Source organism: Propithecus coquereli, unplaced genomic scaffold (genome assembly GCF_000956105.1).
Source record: "Propithecus coquereli isolate 6110/MARCELLA unplaced genomic scaffold, Pcoq_1.0 Scaffold135, whole genome shotgun sequence".
In the NCBI taxonomy this organism is placed as follows: Eukaryota; Metazoa; Chordata; class Mammalia; order Primates; family Indriidae; genus Propithecus; species Propithecus coquereli.
This window is the reverse complement of record NW_012137747.1, coordinates 3056034-3078409: the sequence shown is the minus strand read 5'-3', so window position 1 is coordinate 3078409 and position 22376 is coordinate 3056034. Positions and strand designations below refer to the sequence as shown.

The window sequence follows — 22376 nt, the reverse complement described above, 5'->3', positions numbered from 1 at the left end:
TACGCATAGTAGACACTGCTAGTCGCCTACCCAATGTCCCTTCCCCTTCGTCAGTTCCAGTGGAACCGCGATTTGCTCAGGAAGGCAACGAGTCCGGATAAAGAGTTACTTCTTCAGGCTCCCTTGCGACTTGGTGGGGCATATATGGCTTGTTCTGGCCTAGTTGAAGTCGGTGGGAGGGAACACTTTGTAAAGAGGGTCAGACTCATTGGCAATGTTTCTTTTTGCCTTTTTCTCTCCTCCATGTCCCCTTTCTTCCTGCCTGGAATGTGGACTTGATGCCTAGATGTGCAGCAGCCGTTTTGTGATTATTAGGAGAAGGCCGTAGATGCCTGAGCAGAAAGACAGAGGATCCTGGGGCCTGGATGACACTGGAGAGCAGCACACCTGAGCTGCCTACTTCTGCACTTCTTGTTGCGCGAGAAAAACATGCCTCTGCATGGCTAGGCCGCCGTATTTGGGTTTCTCTAGCTGGCAATTAATACAACTGATAAAAGGTGGGAGAGCATTGAGCCAGGTCCTCTTACCTCCCCAAGGGACCCTGGCCCTGCAGAACCAAACCATCCACTCTATGCAGCATCCTTGCTGCTTCTCTTTCTCTCACCTCACATAACTGGCATGTCCACAATCTCCCTTGTTTTACCCTATTAGATAACTGCCAAGTTCTACTGTTTTGCTCCTAAGCACTGCCACCAGCCTGGCCCAAATTGCCATCACCTCTCACCTGAACTACTGCAATGACCACCCCCCGCCCCCCACCAGGATTACTCTGCTTCTACTTTCTCTTCTCTATGACATGGCTTCAACATAGACTTGATCTTTACAAAGCATAAATCCGATCAGAACCTCCCAGTGACTTTCTGTTGCACCCGAATAAAAGCATATACTCCTTACAAGAGGTTCCAAGGCTCTACATGATCTGACCCCTTTCTTCCCCTTGTACACGCTCCTCAGCACACATTGGCCTTCTTTGCTCAATCAGTCCCACTTTAGAGCCTTCGTACTTGCTTCAAGATGTTCTCACGATTATCTCTTTTAAAAAAACTAAACCAGGTCTCAGTTTAAATACTTCCTTAGCAAAGACTCTGTGGCTCACTCATCTAAATCGGTCTCAGTCCACCGCTACACTTTCTATCACAGCACCTTGTTTTATTTCCTTCACAGCACTTGTCTCTTACCTTGCCCATGTCCTTTATTTTCCCATCCTGGTTGCCTCTTCCATCATCTCCCACCACTATACATTCCGTGCCTAGCACGGTGCCTGGCACATAGCCTGTGCTCAACAAATGTGAGCTGACCAAATAAACCATACTTCTCAATTCTCCAAACAGACTTGTTCCTTATTCCTGTCTCCTGGATTTGAGTCATGCCATTCTCTGGGCAATGTGCACCTTACTTCCTCTCTCCCAACCCCAATCTCACTTACATTTCCTTCTGGCCCCAGATCAAGACCCACCTGCTTTGAGAAGCCTTCCCTATTTCAGCCCTCTCTGCACTGACCATCCATCCCTTCCTCTAGCACATATGCATGTCTGTCTTCCCACAGTCATGTACTGGCCTCTCCTCCTAGTTATTTTTCCTACAGCTGTTTATGCCTCCGTATCCTGTCTTCCCATCTCTACTGTGATTTCCTTAAAATAGCAGAACTTTCCCTTCTTTTGACTTCCCCATGGTTTATTGGATTTCTCCTGAATGGTTGCTGAAGCACCTGGCAAAGAGCTGTAACTCATATGGAAAGCATCACAGGAGACTGTACATGACCTGAGCAAGGTCTTACCTTTGTTCACCACCAAGAGTTCTGTACGTGCTTTTATAAAACCCTGCAAAGCCATCCGCTAACTTGGCCTGGAAGTCAATGTCCACGTAGTATTTCCAGCCGGGCATGAGTTTCTCCGGAACCAGCAGTGCAATTTGTTGATGAGTAGGATGACTCAAAACATGCAACTTTTTCCCTGGTTTCATGTATCTTGAATCTTCCTCTGACCGAAGAGTGGCACTCGTGATCTCAAGATCTTTGCTGTGCAGGATGATAAATTGGGTGGTGTCTCTGGCCAAGACCTCAATCTTCTCAGATGCAACAAAGTCCAGAGAGGTGAGATTGGGGTGGATTAAAAGGTCATAGTGGAGGGGAGTGACCATGTTGGGGAGCCTTAGCTCCGGCCAAGGAAATGGTTCCCCATTGGTGGCTACTGGGAAAGCCCCAGGATCCTTATTGGACTGATAACTAGATGGCATTGAGAATTGAGAACAAATGCATATTTTGGGCAAGATGACTGCTAAGCAGTAAAATCCTATGTAAATATTAAATATTGGCTTTCCGTGTGAATTAACCATTGCAGAAGAGTGGAACACTGACTCTGTTCTCTGGAAGACAAGCTAATATCCAGGCTACTCCTCTAGTTCTCTATAGCACTGCATCAGCTCCAGTTACGACACACAGGATCTGAGCAATATGTTTCAATAAATGGATTTAATCTAGAAGGAAAAAAAAATTTATAGCATGAAGAAAAAGATTTTAATTCACAAAGAAAACCTATCATCTGGTTGTTACAAATAAAAGGACCCTACTTTAAAATTGCATTTAATGAATTTACTCTGCATTCCTGTGCAATGAGCAGAAGGCAACTGTGTAAATTCATTGCATCTTGAATGCTTTTAACATTTGGTTACATCATTTTAAGAACATGCCTGAATGCCTGAAAGTAAACTGTGCAATATGTCTCTATTTTGTCTTAATCAGTCCCCAAAGAATATCCTATATTCTTTGGATACCTGATATTATTATTGTTACTGATGGCATTGAACTTCACCTCTTTCAATAAATAACATCATCTGAATGACCTTATTCTACGGCTACTGGTGTAAAGAATGCTGGTCTAGGTAGGTATTTATCCTCCATTTATTTCCTATATATAAAAAGCTGGGGCAGAGGGGAGGTGGATGATGAGAATCTATGTAATGAGTACAATGTACTGTAGTTGGGTGATGGATACCCTAAAAGCTCTCACTTCACCACTATGCAATCCATGCATGGAATGGAATTACATTTGTATTTCATAAGTTTATACAAATAAATAACAATAATAACAATGGACAAAACCCAAATGTTTTGATCTATTGTTAGCTCCACTGAAAGCAGAACTTTTTCATTGGAGCAAATAATTCTCTTTGGGAATAGAGGAGTAAGTGAGTTGGCCCGGTGGCTTCCCTTGCTAGCAAGTATAATAGGAATGTAAATGTAATGAACAGCTTTAATAAATGTGTTTTGTGTCCAAATTTAAAAAAGAAAATCCCAAAATATCAAAGCCATGGAAATGAAATTTGAGTTTATAATATTCTAACTGAAAATATTTTAAAAATTGTTTTGGTCCTCTTCACTTTATACTACCCTTAAAAACACAATTAAATCAAACTCACTTTACTGCCTGAATGGAATTAAGGCAATTTCCTCCTACTAACAGGGTAAAAGTCCAAACCATATAAAATTAGGACAAACAATGTAGTTAATTGAGGTGATTCAACTCTGTCCCCCACCTTGCCACCTTCCCGCTCCAATTAAAACCCATGAACGGTTGTCTTTTGTCTTTTCTTTTCTTTTTTTTAACCATTAAAAATTTCTTCAGAAGTAATTATACAATTACTTCATTTTCCAATTTGCAATATTGATGCAGATTAACAGATATCGTTAAAGGAACAAAAAATACAATAATTTTAAATAACACTTCTCCCTCCTTTTAAAGACGAGCATTAAATTACTGCTATCAAATCTCAATGTTCCAAGAACCTCTGAAAAGTAAAGTCATAATTGGTCTATTAACTTGAATTTCTGAAGGTTTCAAAAAATAAAATGGATTATTCATTAATTCTTGGGCTTTGGAATCAGAGTGCCCAGATCCCAACACTAGCTCCACCAAACTTACCTGTATAATCTTATGCAAAGTTTCTGATTTTTCCTCACCTATAATACAGCATAATAATATAATACAATATAATAATTGTACCTTCTTCATGTTGGTAGGACTAAATGAAATAACTCATGTAAAGAAATGGGCACAGCACAGCAACTAGCACATTGGAAGCATGTAATGAATGTTAGATATTAAATTATTAATGTGGTCATAACTCACATTCTGTGGCCTAAATTAAGAGGTAGTTCTGCCCCTACTTATAGCAGACACTCCCAGAGTGTATTTTATTGATAACAGTGGAGAGAAAGGCTTTGATATTTATTCACATAGTCCTTAGCTTTAAAACTGGTAAGGATTTTAAAGGCCAGTAAGTACAAGTCCTTAGTGTTTAGATAAAGAAACTGAGGGTGAACGACTTTGCCAGATTCACACAGGACCTTTGAAGCAGAATCTGGACTGATGTATAGCTCTTTGACCCTTAGTCTGGGGGACTTTCCCTTATACTGCCCTGCCCCTTAAATAAATATCCTGGAATTGAAGAGACAAAAACGGTAACAAGCATTTGGGAAAGGCTAAAAGATCTCCAAAAGGGAATGAGTCAGTTAAGCAGAAAGAGTCTTAAATCAAGTCCCATCCTCAACCTCACACACTTTCCAACACAGCAATGCCAAATTCACCCCCTTTTCCTAGAGCCTCACCTAAGATTACAAAACCTCCTCAATACAGCAGTTCTATAACTTCAGTTTAGGCCATGATTCTCACCGAAAAATTCTGATTTTAAGGCAAACCCAAGAGAGAGGTGGATTTGTTACCTTAGTCCACGCTGTTGCAGATTTTAAGGAGTTTATTTTTGCTTTCACTTTCTATTCTAACATTCAGAACTTTACATACTTCCTGATTACAGTGCTAGCTGGTGCATTATCATGTAGGTGTAAATGGGGCTTAGGAAAAAAGCTTTATTCCAAAAAGCACAAGAAAACTTTCTGTAGAATGTACCAGTAAGTGGTTTCAGAGTAGAAGCCAAACCACGGCAGGGTAGGATCTGACTCTAGTATCCCCAGCAGCTGTTTTCCTGCTGTTTTATCTCCCCCTTCCCCTTCTCCCCGAGTGTAACCCAGTTCATGTTTCTTCCTGCCAAGTTATTTGAAGACTCAATCATGAATTTCTCACTGTGCTGTGTTCTTAGCACTGTGAAATCTGACTTCTGTCCATCCATTGCCCAAAGGTAGCTCCAAGGTTGCCAGTGGCCTCCTAGTCAGCTTCCGTGGCCTTTACAGAGGTGATTATCCTTGGCTTTTCCATGTCTGTAACCTCTTGCCTTCTGGGCCCCAGGGGACTGTATCTCACCCTCATCTCCTCCATCTCTCTTCGGCTGCCTTGTTCGGTCAGGCCTCTACTTCCTCTCTCGCCCGAATGTGGGCCCTCGGCAAAGGTGAAACGTCTGCTTTTTGTTCTTCTGTCTCTTTACCCTTTCCAGTGCACAGGTTTAGCATTTATCCTCATCCGCTGCACGTTTCGCCTGTTCTGATGTCTCCTTTGGGGGTCCTGGTGCTGCAACTCCAACAGCGTGACGGTCTGTCTTTACCGGGATGTTTTGTTAACAACTCGATGTCCTCTTTCTCCAGATCAGCGCCCTTTGCTTTAACTTCACCTGCTTTAAGACTTCCTCCACCATCTGGGATTGGACTCTGTGGTTATTTTGATTCTACCCATCTCCAATTCGTTAGCAAGTCCTATTGATTCTTCCTTTTTAATCTCTTTCTATCCAACTTGGAAAAAAAATCCCACAGCGATTAAAGTAGTCCAGGCCCTCATCACTCCTCACCATGGCTTGCGAACAGGTCTTCAGGCTCCTGAAGCCCTGTCCCCTGCAGTCTGCTTGTACAATGTCACCTGATTGATCCTTCCTACTACTGCTTGACCATGCCTCCCCCTGCTCGGGACCTTTCCATGGTTTTACACAGAGAGGCAGGTGGAGAGGCAGTGTGGAGAGCACGAGTAGCCCACTGGCAGCCTGTGTGCCAGCCCACAGCTGTTTGGTTTGTTTAGATCACAGTCTATCAAAAGGCAACACACCCGCGCAAGTGCTATTCCTCAGTGCAACAGAGCAAGCTTAGCTCTTACTGTCTTACAGACCTTCTTCACACGCTTGTATTACACGCCTGGTCCTGCAGCGCACTTGTTTGCAACCTGGGCTTTGGCCCAACACCACGTGTTGCCATGATTAGAACCTAGTTAACTCTCAAGCTTAACTTTTCCCCCTCTTTCTATATTTTATTATTTTAACCTTGATGAACAATTTGATCGAGTAGAAGGGACAAGAGCAAGGCAGTAACCTACATCTAGGGCCAGAGGCACAAGGCTGAATGGGAGTGGCATTTGCCTTGTGCCTCAGAATGACATTTCGTGTAGTTAGAGGGGCACCTCAGGGTGTGGGGGGATGGCTAGAAACAGGTGAGTTTCCAGGGAAACAGGGAAAAGGGGACAAAGAAGAAGAGGCCCCAGGGGCCTATTCATGAAAATTTAATTCTGCAGGGGGTAGGGGGAGGTAGGGGAAGTATAGGAAACTGGGGGTAGTTTTGTGACATTCCCTGGTGACAGGATCCAGCCCAGTTGTGTGAGTGGGGGGTGGGTGGGGTGCATGTGTGTGTGTTCTCAGAGCTCTCCCCTGCCTGTTGGAACAGACCTGGTGATTGAGAATGGGGAACAGGGCGACGGGGTTGAGCTACAGAATCCTGGAGGAGAAAGCTGAGTAGATCTGAGTACTTCACAGCTTATTGAAACAGTTGCCCACCAAAAGGGGTTCCTAACTTTCCTTCTTCCTGATAAGAGGATAAGCTTTGGGATGTTCGTTGCTTAGGGAATTCACACCTCATTTTTTCACTTCATCGGGTTCTCTGAACTGTCTGTCACTCAGAGAGACCCTCCGTGTTGGCTCTAACACAGTAGTCCTCCTCCCTAAATCTACCTCACTGCCACCGAGGTTCTGCCCCCTTAGCCTGCTTTATGTTTTTTCTTAGCATCTCTCAATTCCTGATTATTTCACTCTACATTTATTTTTTTACCCGCGTCCCCATCAGAACATAGCTTTTTGTAGGCAGCAACTTTGCTTGCTCACTGCTGATGCCGAGCACAGAGCAGAGCCTGGCATATAGGAGACCCCCCAATAAATACCAGCTGAATAGGTGGCTGCATTTCGATTGCCCAGTACTTGCTCCGTGCTTAAGGTACTTTCCATTTCTGGATGAGCCAGCGTTTTCTCATTTTTACTGCAGCTGCCACTCCATGTGACATAGTGTCTATGTAACACCCCGGGGTCCCTTTATCACAGGGTAAATGCCCCCTCCAAGAAGCCACCCTGGAAGTGACACATGCTTCCTTTCCAGTCCCTGACCATAGGCATTTGTTGAGTAGTTCTACAGGCCCTTACCTTAGGCCAACATTTTTGTGCTTCCTATTTTTCCTTAAATTACCACCTCCTTCAGACTATGGGCCAAACACCAGGACTCCAGCTCTTCCCAGCACCTACCAGAGTGTCCTGCACATTGCAGGCCCTCAAACAGGGGAGAATGAATGAGTTAACGTGAATCTTCCAAAGAGATGAAACTTAGTTGTCAAAATGTTTTAAAGATTTTATTAATTTTTAATTAAAATATTTTAAAAATATATTACAAATGTTTCCATCCCCATAGAGTGTTCCCCACAGATTTAAATCTTAATGACTTCAGTATTTTTTTTAAATTATGAGCTGAAATGAACCTAGAATCAAGAGAATTGAATCATCTTCATAATTCACTTATCTCCAAATTAGACACAATGATACTTTCCTACAGAGGATTATTGTCAATCACAGAATCAATTCAAATAATATGTGAAAAATAGTTTATAAATGTTTTATAAACTTTAAAGTTGTTGGCTTACATCAGTTACCTTTATAATAATACTAATCAGTGATTGTGTTATATTGTAATAAAGTTCTATCCTAGAGATAAAGGAGATGTAATAAATAAATAACTCCAAGTTGCTATATCTTTTGGAATCCTTGTGGGTAATCTACAAAGTTTATTTCGGCCACCCCATTATTATCAAAATTTTATTTACCTTCCATTGTCATCTTTAGCTATCCTCAACCTCCACCCTAGACTTGTTTCAAAGTTGTTTCTTCTAATGTGTTGCAAGCTGAAAAATTCACAAATGAAGCCAGTCGGACATTTTTTCAGGCACTCAGATGCCTTAAAAATCATTTCCTAATGTTGCCTGTGTTGCAGGTGGGGAGATTTCAAGATAAATATGTCCTAATAGATAAAATGTTACCAACTCTCCTTCTCCATTCTTGCTAGTGTGGCTACTGAATTTCCTCCCCTCAACGTAGTCACACCTTGGCCTTTGTCAGTGCTAGATGCTCATCACTCTCCAGCCGGCCAACTTAGAGTTTTAAAAATGGCTTCCTGTTCTTTGTCTTTCATTTCTTTTCAAAAGGATTTCTAAAAGTACTTGACAGAATTATTGCTATGCTTCCGTTAATTTTCAAATAAAATAGAGGCAGAGTCTATAATATGGTTTTTAAAATTTTTTATTTCAAGAAAAAATGAAAGTTTATGCTAGTACAAAGACTCAAGGCCTTCTACGAAAATGAGGGATGGGAGAAAGAATTCACCTTGCAAATGCATTCTATAGCTTCTTTTAAACTCATTCAGCTTCAGTAGAAAATTAAAACAGCATATTCTCAGAATTTTAAATCAGTAACTGACAGAAAGATGATTTTTCAAAAACTGTTATCTTTAGCATGCCTTCCACAAAGCATTTGTTAAAAATGAAAACAGAAGAATGCTACAATAAAAATCTTGTATTGTTGAAGTAGAACAGAATATTAAACAAATCTGACATTAGACAGCTGAAATTGTACCACAATTAAAACTTTTATTTAACAGCTAAATGAAAAATTCAGGTGTCTCTGTCACTTTCCAACTGAAGATTACCTAAATAACTGATGACACGTTTTCAAACAGGAAATACAGTTGCAACATAAACCATAGTGATTCTGAGCTTGTTAAATACTTTATTTTGAAAGTAAATTTTTCTGCTTCTAACCAACTGCTAGAAAGCAACTGATTAAATGAAATCACTGTTGTTTAGATGTCCTACTACTAAAAGATTTAACTAAAAAAAATCTGTAAGAACTTCTGCTTTTGGCCAAAATAGAGTATGGTATCTGATTTATCCTCTTGCTTGAAACAGCAAAAAAAAAAAAAAAATGGACAAAAGACAGTTTGCAAGACAACGAATATCAGCCAGCCAAAGACAGAGATGCCTGAAGAGAAGGAAACTATTAAGGCAAGCTCTGCAATTTCCCCAGCTTACTGTCTTGAAAGAGATTCCAGGCTGCTTTGAAGGGAGAACTGAGGCAGAGCCCAGCAGACCTTCGAGTTGAATAGATGGAGTTGAGAGGCTGGGAGAGCAAGGAAGCTGGAGTTCATAGGACGAATACCAAAGAAGGGGGTGGGTTTGGAAACTGCTAAGGATTCCCCTTGAGTATTTAGCTAATCTCAAAAATCAACACATGCATGTGCAGAAAATAACAGAGCCAGAGACTGAAGCACTGGAAAGGATTGGAAATAACAACGCCTGGTGCTCGTGCAGAGGCAGAAATAGCGCTTGTGCCCACCTGTCAAACTGGAAAACCTCAAGATGAATGGGCCAATGGGTAGAGAGCACCGACAGGCCTTACCTCAGGAGTGGGGAGCAATTAGTCCTAGATAAATCTCTGCTCTGGTCTGCCTACCAAATCTTAAAAGCAAGATGCACATGGATCAAACTGTTCCCAAGTAACTTAACTATGTCCCAGCACAATGTTCAAGAATATTGATAGTAATAATAAAAAAAAATCCACCACCCAACTAAGTAAAAAGGTGAGTGGTTGACTTTTAAATAAATTGGATTTCTTACTCATTGAAGCAAGGGAGAACACATACAAGAGGAACCCTAGGGGCAGCTCAAGACAGTGTCAAAGAGGGATCATTAGAGGATGTGTTAGGTGGTTTGGGAGAGGGCTTGACGTAGCAGTGTTTTTAGGTGTTCCCAGGCAGTGGGGTTAATTCTGTGATTGGGTATCTTAATAAAGGGAAGACTAGACTAAGGCTTAGGCTGGATTTGGTAAAGAAATAGCAATCACTCACATTGGTCAGGCTAGGGATACGTTTGGTCATTTTTGTGGCTTGGACAATGTTCCCGTTTGCTGTGTTCAGACATGATTATGCAATTGGTTTGAGTTTGTCTTGACCCAGCAGAGTCACTAAGTGTTTTTTTCTGATGTTGATATTCCATGAAACTGTTTATGTTCAATAGGAGAACACCGAGGCTGGCTTCTGAGTGCCAGGTCAGCTCCTGGATGTCAGAGACTGCTTTTCTCATTACTCTCCACTGGTCTTGGGCTCAGTTTTTGCACCCCTGCTCCAGCAAGTCTGTCAAAATTTGAAGCAGCTTCTCAGTTTCCTCTTCCAAATCTGCAAACACCCCTGGGACATCCTGGAATCCTTTGCTCACCTCTTCCAATATCCATCCTCTCTAGAATCTTAGCTCAGTAAGTCTTCACTATCTTTTTTGTCTTTGATGCTTTAGAGAAGTTTTTATATTTTGTCAGTGCTTATAGTTGTCTTCAGTGTATAAATTAAAAATAAAGTCCTAAGCCCCTCCACTGACTGTACACACCCTCTTGGCCAAGGAGATCCCAGAAAAAACTTGAAAACCGAGTTTCCAGCCATGACAGGATGGGAGGTTGGACATGCCTCATTATGCCCCCTCCCTTTTGGAGTTAGATACAAATGACCAGCATTAATGTTAAAATAGAGATCATAAAATTGACAAAACAGACTGTTTGTGGCAGTAACATACCAAAGTATAAACAGGACCTAAGGCCATGCAAGGCAAGAGTTAAGTCACATCTGCAGGCCATCGGTCTTGCTAAACAGGTCATTTTGACCCAACATATTGTGGCAAGCTGACTCTGACATAATATCCTTATCTTAACTTGAACATTCCTTTCCGTCTTCTCTAAGTTTTAGACAGAGCCTTACTCCTTTAACCAACTGCAACTTAAATAATCCCTGAATCTGAATCTACCTATAATCTGTAAACCCCTGCTTCAAGATATCTTGTGTGTTTTGACCGAACCGGTATATAGCTTCCTTGTATTGATTTATATCTTTGCCTGCAATTTCTACCTCCCGAAATGCATAAAACCAAAGTAATCCAACTACCTCAGGACCACTTACTCAAGGCTTCTTGGGTTTGTGTTTTCCCCAGGCCACAGTCACTAATATTGGCTCAGAATAAACCTCTTTAAAATTTTTTACAGAGTTTGGTTTTTCCCCAAACAAGTGGGAGGGGTGGTGCAATCGCATAGTGTGCCATTACTGCAAATGGAAGCAGCCTTCTCCCACCACCAATAGAATTCTGAAGCCTCCGAAAAGGGTCTTCTGGGCCTTTTGTCTGGACCCCCAACCTCATTAACCAGAACCATTTCAATCTGGCTAGATGTTGATCACCTTACAATAGCTCCACAGGCTTGATGATCAGACTGTTGAGTAGTTTACACACAGTTACGTTTAGCTTTTCCTGATCCAACACTCTTCATCTCTTTCAGCTCTTTCCCTAAATGCTCCAGAGTCACCTGACCGTGTTTTTGATATGCAAACACAGCTACAAAACAAGTCCCTTGGACAGTTCCTTCTTTGAGCCAGATTGCTGCTCCTACCACCCACTTCTGTAGAAATTCTGAATACACCGGTTATCCTCTAACAAATATGTAAGCTAAATAAATGTAGGTGGGCTCATGGTTATACTTTTGCAAATATGCTGAGGAAACTAATTCCCAGCTTTTATCTAGGTGGAAGGAGGCTTCCTCTTTCCATGGATGTCCTTGTACTTCCCTGAAGCCAACACTTGGTATGAATCTAGTCAGTGTAGGCAAGGGGGTGGTGGGTATATATCTTTAAATAAACAGTTATCAACAGGAGAAGTAGTGGATTAAAGCCATTTATATGCACTTTAATACCTAGCTTTCTGAATTTTATTGAAATTAATAAGATAAGACTGGTCGCCTTACCTTCAGAGCAAAGCAACTTTGAGTAACCCTAGTTATGAATTTTAAATTCCAATCAATGTCATCTTGTAACCAACCAAGTTCTTCTGAGAGAAGAAAGCAAAACAGCAGGAGCTTCATCTAGCGGTAACACGTGTAACTGCAGAATCACAGGTTGTAGAGCTAATCCCTTACGCAAACATACATCCTGCGGCAAATCACATAATCCAACAAGCAATTAGATACTTTTATCTAAGCATAACCCAGACCTAAAACAATCAGATTTATAAGTAGGCTTTGATTTCTGATATGTGAAGTTGAGGACTGGGGGGTCAGAACTTCTATGATTCTGTTACTAAATCTCATTTAGATGCTTGAATGACTCTGTATTAGCAGTATAGCCTGGTACACTCGCAGTGTGCCCCACCCCCTCCAACAGCAGCATCCTGAGCATTTGTTAGAAATGCAAATTCTCAGTCCATCCCAAACCTAGTTAATTGGAAACTCTGGGGCTGGGGCTTAGAAATCTGTATTTTAACAAGCCTGCCAAGTGATTCTGATAAAATTTGAGATCTGCTAGCCTAGGATTAGGAGTTCAGGATCTTAAATAAATCAGTCTCTCTTTATGTCCCAGCTCAATTTCTTCATGTCATTGTGGCCTTGGGCAAGACACTTTTTCTCTAAGGTTCAAGTTCCTGCTTACCAAATGTTGTAATAGTAGTACAACCCCCACAGCGTTGTGGGAATCAAGAGATACCTGTGTTCCCTTAGTCAAAGTTCCCCCAAAGAGAGCCTAAGGCAAAGTTCAGGTGGTAATGCTTGTGACAGGTTGTATTTTCCCAAGATGGCCACACTGACACATAGCCCATCCCACATGCTCTTACTAGTGAGGGCTCTGTTTCCTCCTCTTGAATGTGGGCAGAACTTTGTAACTGCCTTCAATAATCTGCAGCAGAAGTGACTTTGTGCAGCTAGATTATAGAAGGGAGACAGCTTCTGTGCAAGTGGAGAGTCGGGGGCTGACTTGTGAGAACTGATTGTATGCATCTCTCCCCAACCTTGGGTTCAGTGACTTATAGTTGGTACCCTAAGATCTACCACACAGAGTATTAACACAAGGGAAATTAAAAAATTATACAAAGTAGGATGTTTTTCCCATGAGGAGAGCTGGTTGTTAAACATTTTCCAGAACACTATTACTTCTGCTTGGTGCTTGCTCTCTCTCTCTCTCTCTCTCTCTCTCTCTCTCTCTCTCTCTCTCACTCTCTGCTGGTCCTTGGAACCCAGCCGTGAGGCTACAAGGAAGCCCAGACCAACAAGGAGAGACCACTTGTTGGCATTCTGGGAGACACCCCCAGCTAGCTACTTCCAGGTAACAACCAGCATCTACCACCAGGCAAGTGAGTGAATGAGTTTCAGATAATTCCAGCCCCACCGTTCATGAATTCCAGCCAAGACCCCAGACATTGTGGAGCAGAGAAAAGTCATCCTGGCTGAGCCCTGTCTGAACTCTCAACCTACAGAAACTGCGACAAATAATAAATGATTATAGTTGTTTTAAATCACTAAGTTTTGTGTTAATTTGTTACACAACCATAGGAACTCAAACATGGGGTGTAATCTCAGGGAAGCAAGAGAGGGGAAAATGAGACAGGGAAGAAGGGAGACAAACACAAGGTGAGGTACTATGAGCTGGTTGCCAGGTAGCTAGCAACCAGCTCATAATACCTCATCTTTCCATATCAAGAAAAAGTAGCTGGTTGCGTGGTCCTATGGGACATGTTTCAGAATGGTATATTCATGGAGTAAAGGGTGGACAAATGATCTGCTGCCTCCTTCCCATCTCCTGTCTGTCAATAGTGCATTAGCTCCCCAGCATTTCCTGGTTGTGTTGACAGGTCCCTCCCGGCAGCCGAGGAGCCCCTAGGCTGGCTAGTGCGCATGCTCGAGGTCTGCTCACTACAAAGTGCCTCTGAATGACTCCCAAGTTTGTTGTGGCTTCAGTGGCAGAACCTTGGGCTTTATAGTTGCAGGACTGGCATTGGCTATTACTAAAGGCAACCCCAGCCAGTGGAAGCAAGACGTGCAACTGAGGCCTGGTGGGGCAAGTGGGGCTAAGCAGAGCTGGGATGGCATATAAACTGGGTTGGACACACATATTAAACAAATATCCTTAATAAATGTTAATTATAATTATTACTATTAAAACCATACACTACAAACACTGACGTCTGTCCATTGGTTTTTTTACCCACACAAGTCTGTTTTTATTGCTGAAATTAATATGAATATTGAAGGATGTAGGGATTAGTCTAAAAGTTGGCTCCTCTAAGCAAGAGAGTCACAGGCCAAAATAAGGGATGCGTTAAGTATAAAGAACTTACGTACACATTACTCATGGAGTTCAGGTCATGTTGACCCATAAGAGGGGGAAGAGAATTCAAAGAATATGATCGCTTGACCAAAGGAGAAAGTACAAGCTTAGTATAATGAGAGAACAGGGCACGAGGCTGGAGATATTAAGCATGTGGATAACATTATTATATTTTACTGGTCTTCTAAGCTAATAACTATGTTTCATTTTCTAGTAGAACCATTCATAAATACACAGAAAAGTAAGGTTACAAATGTATGTTACTGTCGGTATGCACATTTGGTAGATTGAGTATGGAAAAAGTGGTTTAGTGTGGGGCTTACATAGAAAAAATACACACAACTAACTTTTTATCAGCCTGGGTGCAATGTCGTTGAGAGAGAAAAGTTCTTGGCAAAGCTTGCTGAAAGCAATAGGGTTTGGAAGATAGTATTCCACTCCATGTATGAACAATATATAAATGGAGATCATTCATCCATTCAAAAACTATGTATTAAATGTGCTCTGGAACCAGATTAGTAGGTACAATGTGTTAGATGGTAATGGAATTAAACTTGAAAGAAAAGGAATATGACATACAGTACTGGTGTGTCATAATTAAAACCTAAAGTAAGAAAATACTAAAAAATAGTATAGTAACCTCAGTTTTTTGGTAGACTAAAAACATTTGAATTATCTGGTAATTTTATTTATTTCCCACTGCTGTTTACCAATTTAAAAAACAAAACCTCAGATATATTGCTTATAGAGAGCAAGTAATTATTTACCAAATATTTCTAACCGGTTGTTTTGACATTATTTCTGTAGCTTGCTAACATTAACCAAATCTCCCATTTTCTAATTTGTTTAGAACTAGTTTTACTTTGGAAAGCAGTAGGGCTTTCATACACACATTTACAATAGAAACAAGGGCAAAATCCAACAGGTTTCATTATATAAGTGGGGACATTAGAAATGGAGAAAATTGGCTGGGCATGGTGGTTCTGGCCTGCAATCTCAGCTTCCTGGGAGGCTGAGGTGGGAGGAGCCCAGGACATTAAGACAAACTTGGGCAACACAGGGAGACCCTGTCTCAAAAAACAAAAACAAAACAAAGTGGAGGAAATGGATTTCCCTCCAATCCTGTACTGGATGGATGCTTTAATTGCTTTTTTTAAATAAAAAAGTTTCCACAAGATGTACATCTTGACTAATTTTCCTGTGTCTATAAGAATATTCAGAGGCCTTTCCTATGACTTGGATAAAAATTTCGCTTGTTTAAAAGATATAAGGAGGATGGAGCAAGTCACACATCAGTTCAAAGGGAAAGAATCCAGCATTCTGTCAGGGACATATCTCATCGCTTTAATATTAGCTAAAAGACCATAGGAAGAGTTCTAGAAAAAAGCATAGAAAAGGTAGAGAACAAAAATAAAATGTTAGCTTTAATCCAGGATTAGATCTTAATGTTTTTAGCACTTTGTTCAAATCTCTTATAAATTATTTGCCTAGATTTGCATATATCTGTCAGTAAGATTCCTATTGAACACATACCTTTGTATAAATTGGACTTCTGATAAGATTTTTATAGTTTTAATCTATATACATATGAGACACTTTGAAAAAAAAAAAGTATTGTTCCTTGTTCAATCCATCAAATATTTCCAATATTCTAAGAAAATGACCATTGAGCTTGCATCTTCAAGATACTGAAATCCAAACTATGAGACTTGATACAGTCGACTGAAAAGTGGAATTCCTTTTCAAAGTATTGTATTCCTCCAAGGGATTATAAAAATATTTTGTATAATCAATGGACTCAATATTTGGATTTACAACTTTATTTTGTGAAAAATAACCTCAACACCTTCTACTATAGCTGAAAATGACTTCTGTTTATCACGTGATAGAATATTTCTGTGCAATTTGTACCAACCTGATGCACACAAAAGGTAGCAAAGTAAACCTGAGATTTATCACTGTCATCTTTTCTTTACTCAGAAAACTGTCTTTTTCAATGTACATTTATTTTCCTTGAAGTGCTCAAAATCTTGAGTGTTACTTTTAGAGAATAAGGAAACACTTGTTTGCCAATGTAAGGGAAAACACAAAGACACGTAAGTTTGACGTATTTGGCATGAGTTAAATAACTTTTAGCTCAGCTACTATGTTAATAATAAGGCAATCTTACTGTTTTGGAAGATAACAGTGTCAAATCACTACTAAACCTTACTCAAATACAACTGAGAGTGGCAACATTATTTATTTAACAGTTTTCTTGATGTGTGTACATTATCAAAAAAGTGCCATATTGGGTACTGCCAGGGAGTCAAACAATTCTTGCCTCTGCTTGAAGCATTTTGTGTGCATGTAAATGTGAATATGTGTATGACTGTATCCACCTTTAAGAAATTACAATAATATACGCAAATGGCAAAAAATCAAATAGTATAAAAATTGTAACGAAAAGCCACAGAACCACTCCCCACCCTTCCTATTCTGGTCACACTTCTCAGAAGCAGCCATTTCTAAGCTTTTCTGGTCTTAGTGTCCCCGAATGTCCTTCTGTCTGCCCTCCTCACTCCCACCTCCATCTTCTGTCAACCGAGTGTTTACAGTGTCAAGCTAGATAATATTTACAATCTGCCATATGCTCATGTAAATCTTTTGCTTTTTTCCCTACAGGCTAGTTCTAAAGGTTGAAAATCAAGAAGTACATTTACATATCCTGACTATGTAAATATTATTCAGCAGAACCAAGAAGTGTGCCAAGATTACATTCTCTTCTCTATCTCTCAAAAATATTTGAAGTCCTTCCTTCAATCATTTGTTCCTTCATATGTTCAAGAAACATTTTTGAAAGCTTACTAAGTGTTGGTACTGGGGGGCACGGAGAGGAACACAATGAGAAATACAGTGTTGTCTAACCTCTAGCATCTGCTCTTAGGAATTTATAGCATAGAATTTACAGTGCAGCTGGGGTCAAGGAAGCCCTTGAGGAGAATACAGAATATAAACTAGACCTTAAATGACAATTTGAAAAGGGTGAAAGGGCATATGAGAAGTGATACAAAAGGAGAGCTTAGGAATGGAAAAACAAACACCACATGTTCTCACTAATAAGTGGGAGCTGAATGATGGATACACAAGGGCACAAAAAGATGTAAAGGACGTTGGAAACCAAGAAGGGGGAGGGGAGGGAGGTAGGGATAAAAGCTTACCTATCAGGTACGATGAACACTGTCCAGGTGATGGGCACACTGAAAGCCCTGACTTCAGCATTACACAGCATATCCATGTAACAAAAACATTTGTACCCCCTAATATTTGGAAATAAAAAAAGAAGTGATACTAAAGGAGCAAAGTGATAAAGATAGGATTTTTGCTTTTAAACAAAATGAAATCAGATTTCTAAATTTCCTGCTTAGAATCGGGGAGTTTGCACCAGAGAAGAGTCATAGGCATGACCATATCTAGCTTGGAGAATTGATAAGAATTTCCACATAGAAATCAGTGGGTAGGTAGAAATGTGAATAGAAATTTATGAAAAAATCAGATCGGAAATCACATAAAAAGGACGGTTAAGTCTTGACCATGGGTGAGGCTGCTAAGAGAAAACACTGAGCAAGAAGAGGAAGAGGCTGGAGGAGCTGATGTTTAGGGAAACAAGAAAAGGAGAAGAGAGCCAAGGAAGTCAGACACAGGGAGAGGATCACAAGGACATGACACAGAAGCCAAGGGAGAGGAGTTCCATAAAAGAGAGGTGGCCAAGGGCAGCAAATGAAAGAGGAATGAGGGTGATGATGGAGAAAAACCCATTGGACCAGCTGGCTCAGATCACACCTCTGAGAGACCACTTAACTTCAGGAGAGGCAGAGGCTGACAGCACACTGCAGAGAGCCTAGGTAGTGCTGGAGGGAGCAGAGCCTGTGGCAGGAGGCCCCAGAGGCTGAGGCCGTGGCGCAGAGGCTTTGCAGGAGGTGAGGGGGTGGTGCAGAGGTGTGGAGGATGAGTCTGACTGCAAAGGACAGACAAGGCACAATGGTGGTTTAGAGAAGAAAGATTGCAGGGGACAGTGGGTCTTTTGTCTGGAAAAAAAAAATCTACATAAAACAAGTGAATCCTAAGGTTCCAAGAAGCACAAGTTATCGTGGCAGGTGTGCTGCTTTTAGTTACGCCCTGTTTGAGCCAGACAGAGGTGGGGATAAGATAGTAGCTCCGAAAGGTCCGAGGCAGTTTGGATGGGGAGTAACAGCAAAACGGCAGGGAGACAGAAAAAGTCAAAATGAGACCTTTTCCTGGGGGTGGGCCTGGAGAATGGCTCACAAAGGGTCTTGTGGGGAGAGCTCCTCTTCCTCTTTCATCTCTCAGTAGCCTCATATTCTTCTTGGTCTGAGGCACAGCATAAAGAATAGTCTATTGGCAATCATGGTGGCTGCAGAGAAGGTGACCCTGTTGCCATCAAACTTTTCTTGATGCTAGGTACAGTGGTGTGCATCTGTAGTTTCAGGTCCTTGGGAAACTGAGGTGGGAGGATCACTTGAGTGCAGGAGCTCGAGTCCAGCCCGGGCAACATAGCCAGACCCTCATCTCTGAGAAATACAAATAAAAAGAGAAAAGACCAGCTTAAGATGAAACAAGGAAGGTCCTTAGACCTCACTAACTACTAAAAAGTCAACCACTCACCAAACAGTGATGGAGTCTTTTAATGCCCTTTATTCATAACCGCTCTAATTTCAGAGAATTTCTGTGATGAATTCCAAATCTCATATCTGGCTTTCACACACGGACAGAGATACTTGCTAATAGCTGCCTTTTGATTTTCTGTGGCTGCTTGGATTAGCCTGATTCCCAGGTCACCTTTACCCTGGTTGGCAACCTCAATTTCACTAATAAGAAGGCAAGTTTATCTACTTATTTATCTATGTATTTATTTATTGTAAAAGTTCATTTTTTATTGGGACATAGCACTTGGGTCACAATGTCTTGTCAACTAAAGAACTTAATAGCATTCCATTTTATAAAGATTGAGTTACTCGCCTATTTATGGGAGTTCAAGCCAAGAATCACAATATTCCTTGGTTCACAAGTCATACAAGTTATTTAGAGTAGGATGCTTTAAACTGCAATCTTATTTTGATCATAAAAAATACTGGGAAAAATTCCTCTTGGGTAAATGCAATAGCATTCCCACAAGGACATTGCCTGTGCCCTACATTCACAGCAGAGTCTGTTAAGCATGTGGGCTTTGAAGTTAAATGTCCTGGGTTCAAATGCTGGGTCATGTACTTAATTCAGTTGTTTAAGTTCTGCTGCCTCAGTTTCCTCATTTGTAAATTGGGGATATTTAAAGTACCCGCCCTCAAGCATTGTAGTAGGATCACATGGGATGGCACCTGATAAGATCTGGCATAGACTAAGTGCTCAGTATATCTCAGACGTTATTTGTTGCTAAGGACGACCCACGTTAACCACAGCATCAGAGGCAACATTGCCAAACGTGAGTAAGGTTTTCAGAAATATCTTCTACTATCTTTGGAACTGCTTGTGGACCTTGAGACTATCCCCATGAAATTTTAGAATGAGAATCATTAAGTATTGGTCAAAAGCCACTTTGATTTTTTACCTATTTGCATTCAGATCCACTGGGGCCCACGTTGGTCTTCAGAAACTCTCCCTAACGAGGTCAGACTGTCTTTGTTTCACCTGAGAGTGAGTCAAAGGCTGCCTTGCTGAAGTATCCAGGTAACATCTAGATGCTGATGGGGAAAACTCACATTGATGCCAGCTTCCGGATGGTGAAGCAGGTAGTAAGACCAGTGGATCAGAGTCATGGGCCCTTTTCACACCTCCTTGTTGTGATGCCTTATTTGTGGGAATTTATGAAAGGATTCGTGGTGTTTTAAAGAATTGTCAGGAGGTGCTAGAAACAGACTATGAACCTCTAGGAGGACAACACCCACAGTTTAGCCACAGCAGCAAAAGGTCAGGATCTTGACCTAACAATGACTGTTGTCTCCAAAAGTTAGAGGAATTTGCCTACACAATTGAAAAAAATAAAAAAAGAATAAAAAAAACAGAAGCTCTGCATGAAGACCGCTTACTTGTGTTCACGTGTAAATCACATTAGTGCGTTGCATTGGCAGAGCTAGATCGCACGTCTGCAATTTAGCTACAATGGAGGCTGGGAATTGGAGGCTAATTTCTTTTGGGCAGTGGGACTGGAAATGTGAGGCAATCATTTGGAAGATGATAAACAGCCACCGCAGGACAAATGTCCAATACACTCTTCCAGCTCCCATTTTTAATCCACTTGCCTGGATGCCAGCCAACTCCCTCTCATTGAAGTCTTCCATAAACTGACTCTTCATCAAGGAAACCTTCCTTGACCCACTTAGACCAGATTAGGTCACCAGATTGTAATATCATAAGTGTGCAGCCCATGTCTGTTTCATTCAGTGCTGTATTTTAGCATAAATCCCCAAGTAAAAAGGCTGCCATTGATCATCAAGTTATTAGTCCAAGGTTATTATGTGCAGCTAAGTGAAGAGGAGTTGATAATTGTCAATACTGGCTCAATCAATGCTCACTATAACCAAATTAATCAGACACAAAATTATCTCCTATTGCTGCTTAACAGCAAAAACATGCTGGTGGCATCTACACTTCAGCCTCTTTGCCCCTCCAAACTGCTGTTTATTGCTCTTGCCCCCTCACATTCTGACCCCCACCCTTGCTATATGTCCCATTTTGAGCACATTTTGAGGACTTGATCTCAGCTTTACCCTTTGGATGTGATTTTTGGTATTTTCCCTCTGGCCCTACTTATTTTCTTTCTTACTCTCTACCCTGGCCCTCAGCATCCTGCCATCTAGGCCTAGACATAAAATATGAGCACTCAGGATTAAAAAAGTCTGAATAGGCCGTGTCTCATAGGACCCGGATTGAAACAAGATGGCGGGCTCACGGTGAAGAGCTGTCAAGGGATGAAAATTGGTGTGCCTAGAAGCAGATTTTAAAGCAGTTCTTCTTCAAAACATCTTTTTTCATACCACCTGATAAGCATCTTGAACACCATGGCTGTAGCAGCAGTAAAATGGGTGATATCAAAGAGAACTATCTTGAAACATTTATTTCCAATCCAAAATGGAGCTTTATATTGTGCTTGTCGTAAATCTACATATTCTTCTCTACCAGATGACTATAATTGCAAAGTCGAGCTTGCTTTGACATCTGATGGCAGGACGATAGTATGCTACCACCCTTCTGTGGACATTCCATATGAACACACAAAACCTATCCCTCGACCAGATCCTGTGCATGATAATGAAGAAACACATGATCACGTGCTGAAAACCAGATTAGTAGAAAAAAGTGAAAACCTTGAGCAAGGACCCATGACAGAACAACTTAGCAAAATGTTCTTTACTACTAAGCACCGTTGGTATCCTCGTGGACAGTATCACACTCGTCGTAAGCAACTGAATCCTCCAAAGGACAGATAATATTGAGGTTCTCCAGGGAATCAGAGAGAAATGTGCCTCATTTGCCATTTGAGAAAATGTAATCTGGTGTATTCACTAATATGTTATACAGTAAAATAGTAATAGTAAAATGTGTTTTCATATATTAGAATGTGCATTTCATATATTAGAATGTGCATTTCTTTGCGATATTAAAGTCTTTCATTTACAAAAAAAAAAAAAAAGTCTGAATATAAAACATATTTTCTCACCCAGTATGTGGCTTATAAGTTTAAGGTTGTTTTGAACTAATGGCAATAACACTTTATGATTGCTATGGTTCTATCCTAACTCAAAAGCCAGAGGCACAGATTATAGAGTAGCAAGTAGGCATACAGGCTCTGGAGACACACTGCTTAGATTTGAAACTCACATCTGTATTTGTTGGCTACATAACCTTGTAAAAGTCACTTAATTTCTCTGTGCTCAGTTTCCTCATCCGTAAAAGGTAAATGATGATAATATACCTGCTTCACAGGATTGCATTAGAAGTATTACCTATTTTTATTAAT

At 40.9% G+C, this 22376-nt stretch overlaps 2 protein-coding genes across 2 annotated transcripts in view; one reads left to right on the top strand and one right to left on the bottom strand.

Moving 5' to 3' along the window:
* ERAP2 (endoplasmic reticulum aminopeptidase 2) overlaps window positions 1–2470 on the bottom strand; it is a 29311-nt gene extending 26841 nt beyond the window's left edge. The window contains exon 1 of the mRNA XM_012638802.1: window positions 1778–2470. Within this exon, the coding sequence (XP_012494256.1) occupies window positions 1778–2334 (557 nt within the window). The 5' untranslated portion in view covers window positions 2335–2470. The remainder of the gene's footprint in view (window positions 1–1777) is intronic.
* An 18804-nt stretch (window positions 2471–21274) lies between these two features.
* LOC105805882 (39S ribosomal protein L42, mitochondrial) lies at window positions 21275–21957 on the top strand. The gene has a single exon (XM_012638849.1). It carries the CDS (start codon window positions 21418–21420, stop codon window positions 21844–21846), a length of 429 nt encoding a protein of 142 aa, XP_012494303.1. The 5' UTR covers window positions 21275–21417; the 3' UTR covers window positions 21847–21957.
* The last annotated feature ends 419 nt before the right edge of the window (window positions 21958–22376 follow it).